General features: G+C 47.0%; 1 protein-coding gene across 11 annotated transcripts in view; it reads right to left on the bottom strand.

Moving 5' to 3' along the window:
- Positions 1-5,411, bottom strand: part of KCNC2 (potassium voltage-gated channel subfamily C member 2) — a 100,126-nt gene extending 94,715 nt beyond the window's left edge. For all 11 annotated transcript variants that reach the window (XM_039570473.1, XM_039570474.1, XM_039570476.1 and 8 more), the window contains exon 1: positions 4,687-5,411. In XM_039570473.1, coding sequence (XP_039426407.1) covers positions 4,687-5,319 — 633 coding nt within the window. In that variant the 5' untranslated portion in view covers positions 5,320-5,411. The remainder of the gene's footprint in view (positions 1-4,686) is intronic.
- Between the last annotated feature and the right edge of the window lie 589 nt (positions 5,412-6,000).

Below are 6,000 nucleotides of genomic sequence, written 5' to 3' on the forward strand. Positions count from 1 at the left end.
GAGTGTATGAATATCTGTAACAGTAATGCATTATGACTTTTGTCATTAGAAACACATCTTTTAAAAAAGACAGCTCCCATAGCACAAATGCTTCAAGCAGAGTGATCGTTTTTCACCAATTGAACGTAATTGACTATTTTCCCACTTACAAATATATTCAGTGCTTTGATTACCAACAAAAGGAATACCCTCTTTAAAGCATCAACCTTGTCTGCCTAACCAATAACTGAATGGTAAAATCTAATCTAATCTATACCTGCTTTCCTCGGTTAATAAAGGACAGAATAAAGACTTTCATTTATGTATTAAAGGGCTTCCTATCAGTTAAGAAAGCAAACCTTTGCTCTTCACTATTAATCTACAAACATATATTCTAAGATTAATGTACCTTCACCACTCCATTCACAATATTTCAGACTACTGCAGCAGTGTTGTTTCCACCAAAAATAAAACCTGTCTTGCATCAGAACAGGCAAAGCTCTAAAAATATAACTCACTTCAGTCATTCACCATAGTACATGACAGGCTTCCTAAATCAAGGCTTTCTTGACAGGTATCAAAACAGGTATCTAGGTACCTGGAGAAAACATAAACAAGCCACCAAATAAAGACGTAAGTTATCTTTGATAAGAATGTTCTCCAACATAATTTCTGTATCTTTAGCCTCTCGAGGGAATCTATAAAATCGCATTTTTCCTCTCTCCCATCTTACTCATTTCAGCTGATTCTTCACATCACCGCATGTTCAAAGCTGGTGTAGATGCAATGGGATGCTGAAAGGAATCTCTTGACAATTTAACATCATGTAAAGCAGTAGATGGAAACTTTGTATTTCCCTCCAAAAATACTACCCATTGCTCAAATACAGCTCCCCATGTTGCTATGAAGCAGCATTAGTATTTTTAAGAACACTTGCAAGATGTAAGTATCTTGATGCCTAGACTGCAAGGCTTTTGTGGGTTTATTTGCATTGCACTGAATATTTACTTACAGCAAACTTGACAAATACTTGCTAATTAGGATTTATATTTCCTTGTAAACCAAGTAATTATGATCTTTCCTAGAGATAAAAACCATAGCAAAGGGGCTGTAAGTTGCCTTCAGCTGCTGCAAACAGCAGTGCCAGCTCGAGTGCCCTGGGCCACGCTGACTCCCGCACTGCTTAACTACCCAACTTGGCAGGTGCTGTCCCCTTATCCATGAACAGATTTACAGTCTTCTCAAAACATTAAGGATATATAGCTGTGGACTTGGTGAATCCCAGGGCCATTTTTGCATTCCTGCACTCAGTACAGGAGTAATCAATAATCCTTAGGAGAAATCAATGACAAATACTAATTACTTCTTTAAACAGCATCATTTTTCACCTATTTTTCAAAAGTTAAAAGGCTTTAAAGGTAATTACTTTGAAATATGATATCTGAGACGAGCACTAGCATTCCAGTTCCTGCTGGACATCTGCAGACCCTTTCTGAACTCAGCACCTAATATTGCCTCTTGTACTTTCTTACAAACTACTTAGATGTATCTTTGTGCTTTACTAAAGCAAGCAAGTACCTGGCACTTAGAAGCCCCTGACACCAAAATCACTGACAGATATTAACTAGCAAAACGGTGCACGTTTTAGTCAGATAAGAATTAGGTGTCTGTTTCAGAGATGTTTAAACTAATGCAGAAAGATTCAGTTGCCCAGCACTCCTCCTCCTCCTATGACAGTACCTTATGCCAGTAGCTTTCCATATCTACGTAACAGCATTGTGCCACACAGCCTTTTGTGAATGATTGTTCTATTAAGCGTGGAGTGAAAGGAGTGTGGCTGTACTCTTTAATTTCATTTCACGGTCTATGAAACCCAAAATGATAATATGAAAACAGAAATAACATTCCAACCTAACTCCTGAACTTGGGAAACAAAGAAAAGTGTTGCAGGCTTCAAAGCAATCATATATACATGGATTACATTTTATATTTACAAGCCCCATGTTTAGTAGATGTCACTATCTCACTACCAAATTGCATGCACTAAAAGTTGAGTTTTTTTAGAATCTCAAATAAAGTAAACCTTCTTGTCAACAAACTAGTTCCACTATTTATATAACATCACTGGATGGTCTTGCTAGAATAATCTTGTGCGTGCACTATCCCCAAAGAGGTTACCATGGCAACTTATATTTGAATTTCTATAAATTTCTATTTTTAGAGATCACAGTTTAGAATAAAGAAAATCACAAATATTAAGTACCATTTCATTAACAGAAAATAGCCCATTTTTATCAGTATCATAATTCCCAAAAAAGACACTGGTGAACCTAAATCAGTAATGCTAAAAGAAAATAATTATCACAGTTCTGAGGAAAGTTTACCACTAAGCAGCCCCACCATAATCTTACTTGTGTATGAGTCAGTAACTAACACTGTGAGGAAAAGATTGGAGTTCACAGAGTTTTGTCTTGATTTCAGTAAGCCCAAGATTTCACTCAAATGTTTTTAGAGTTAGTCATCATCTCAGCTGACATAAAACAAGAGTGTATTTGCCAGAATACTCAGAAAATAATGGCTCTTGTTTCAAGAAAAACATAAGTGTCTCAGTTCCAAACTAAGGTTACCATCACCTTAAATTACTATGTTCAAGACTGCTTACTAAGTGCATGTGAGTCCTTAACTACAAATTCACTTTAATGCTTTAAAACTCACCAGAAATTCTTGAAATTGTCTCCCTACCTGAAAGATCAAGTACAGATCTTGAGAAAATGAAAATAGAGATTTAGACGCTGTTGTTATGGTTCTGACACTGCCTTATACTGGCTGCCTGGGTTTGAAATCAGAATAAAATGTTTAAAACCAGTTTTTGAGTTATAAAAAGTAAATACTCTTATCTCCTAAGAGATTGATAGTGCCATGTTGTGATTTCCAACTGTAGTGCTAATTACCGTATTCATTTTGCAAACTTGGAATATCTTCACCCGAATCACTAACGGTTCTATTACAGATAGAAGAATTGGAAAGCAAGTGCCTACAGGTTCTGTCAAACTGGGCTGAAAACCCAATTGCAATGCCAGGACACAAGAGCATGTCTACCTTCCTATTTCTCCTGACATCTTCCACTTAACATTAACTCCATACTTCTCAGTTCTCCAGCAAAGTTGAGCAGGAAGATTCTCTGTCGTAAAAGCTGCAGTTTTGACACTGTCAGCAACTTTCCACAAGACAGCAAGTGAAAGAAAACCTGCAGGGCAATCACCACATACACTACAGTTTGTCAGGTAACTGACAGCCAGATTTTCTTTAGGATTCAGACAGCTGAGATGCGAGATGTGGGTATGTCACTGATGAGCAAAGATAGACACTTCTGGTAGCTTTTCTTCAGAACCCATTCTTTATTAAAAACATATTTTAAGAATCAACTGGAGCCAGCTGTCGAAGGAAAACATACTGGTAGGCAACCTTCAAAAACATAAACAACATTGGCACTCAGCAAATGACAGCAATAACTGTGAGGACTTTAACTTACCTCACTAAGCTCATAGGGTGAGCGGGCAGAAACTGCATCGTGCCATGGGGCACAATTCCAGACGTCACTTAACCACACATTTATGGGCACATCTATGAGACTGCCAGCGGAATAAGTGGAACTGACTAGGAGATTACACCCACCATAACCGCACTTTCTGCAGAATGAGGTTTAGCTCTGAATACTTTGAGGAAATCCTGATAAATATGCTACAAAATACTTAATTGCCATTTTATAACCAGGCATTTCCTATTACAAGTCCTTTGTCTTGTATTGCAGGGAGGATTTGATGGAGGTTGCTTTTCTGGTTAAATTAGAGACACCACTGCGTATTTCTCTTAAAGGAATTACAACCATTTGTTTGCTCCAAAGCCCTGGGTTAGAAAGCAAACCCGCATCACCACTGATGACTGCAACAAAAAGACAGAACTAAAATCCAAGTCATCAAAGTATGAAGTAGTGAGCACCAAAATCTAAAACCCCTATCTAAATAAGAGGAAGTCAGTTCGATCATTTACTGTCTTATCCCCAGACCCTCAGTCACTGAGCCAGTCAGGGTCACCCTGAGAAATCAATGGAGGAAGAGCCAGGGTGACCCCCTGTCGCATTTACTTTGTTGAACCAGGATCACCTACCAGTGCAGACAGAGCAAAGCTCAGAAAGGACTGAGGTCGCTCTCCCGTGTCGCTGTCACCACCTGACCCCAAACACGAGACCTCAGGCCAGCTGCCCCGGCCCCAAACGCACCTTCATGCAGGTGCTCCGGGCAGATGAGGGTGCCTTGGGGCTGTTCCTGCTCACACCTACACACAAACAGGTCCATCAGTGAGTCACCCCCTCCACACCCCCACACAGGTTAGGGGGGTGACCGTGGCTCCCTTGCAGGCTTCTGGGAGCACAGCTCCCACCTCACCCCACGTACACTCCCATGGGGAGGATGCTGGCACAGCGGGACCCCCGTGGTGCCTGACATTGCCTGCAGATGTGGAGGGGACACGCATCACCACCCCACGCGGACCGATGCCCCCCCTTGCAGTGGCCCACCAAAGCATCACTTCTGCACGCACACCCCAAGCGGGGCGAGCTTCCCGGTGATGCCGACTCCCGATCAGGGGACCCCGGCAGCCCCTCGGCCTCCCCAGCCGCCGGTGGGAGCGCCGGCCGGCGGCGCTTACCCTGGCGGCGCGGGAGGAGTAAGGGTCCTCGAAGAGCGCCCAGACACGGGGCTGCAGCCGCCGCCAGCGCCCGCCCTTGCCCTCGGCGGCCGCCCCCACGTCCTCGATGCCCAGTCTCTTGGCGGCCAGGTCGTCGTCGTCGCCGTCGGGGGGCGGCTCGCCCGTCAGCAGGTCGGGTGCCTCGAAGATGTCGAGGGCCTCCTCGGCGTCGCGGTGCTGGCGGTAGGTCATCCAGCAGCAGGGCTCCACGTCGGTCTCGTCGATGCCCCAGAAGGCCAGCTCCTCCTCGAAGAGCGGCCCGCAGACGTCGGCGGGGCAGTGCAGCTTGCCGGTGCGGTAGTAGTTGAGTACATAGGCGAAGACCCCTGGGTGCCGGTCGAAGAAAAACTCGCTGGCGCCGCCGCTGCCCCGGGGGCTGCAGCCGCTGCCGGGCTCGGGGCAGCCGCCCGCCGGAGGCGGCGGCGGGTTGGGGGGCGGCGGCGGCTCCTCGCCGCCCGGGGACTCGCTCTGGGACTCGCAGGCGAGCAGAGCCAGGCGGGTCCCCGGCAGGGTCTTCAGGGTGCTGCGGTAGGTCTCGTGCCGCGTGCCCCCCACGTTGAGGATCACCCTCTCGTTGTCCTCGAGCTTCCCCATCGCTCCGGGTGGGACATGACTGGGGAGAGCGCGGGAGGCGGCGGCGGGGATTGGGAGGGGGGCGCGCCGGTCGCTGGGCGGGGGGCAGCCGGTCGCCGGCAGGTCCGCGGGGAACAAGCTTCTGCCTTAAAAGCAAACAGAAGAAATCGAGGAGAAGCCCTCCAGGCACCACCGTAGGAGGGCTATTCCCCGCGGTCACGGCCTGTCCCAGACCCCTCCCAAGATCTCCCGCGAACCTGCACTCCGGGGAGAGCCCTCCCGGCCCGCCCCGCCCCGCCACCCACCGCCGGCCAGCTCCGCACTCTCCTCCGCGGAGGGCTGTGCCGCCTGCCCGCTCCGGGGACAGCTCCGGGCTGTCTCCCGCTTCCCCTGGAAGCAGGCTACCGAAATGGCACTGCTGCTGCTTCCACCGCGTACGGATCCACCACCGTCCCCACCCCCTTCTCCCTCAGGGGGCTGTGTGAACAGAGCTGATGAAACAGAAAGTGTACGGTTAATTATTTAATGGGCATCTATCTTTTATTATCCTAACAGCTTAACGAGGGGGAAAAAAGAAGGCTTAAATATTTTTCTGTGCTCCCCCCCAACCCCACTGTAGGAGGGAGGAAAAGGTTGCTTTTTGGGAAGAAATACCAAGCCCCCCATAAACGCAGGCAGCAGGCACACTCCGGGAAAAGCTGT

This window comes from Corvus cornix, chromosome 1A (genome assembly GCF_000738735.6).
Source record: "Corvus cornix cornix isolate S_Up_H32 chromosome 1A, ASM73873v5, whole genome shotgun sequence".
Taxonomy (NCBI): domain Eukaryota; kingdom Metazoa; phylum Chordata; class Aves; order Passeriformes; family Corvidae; genus Corvus; species Corvus cornix.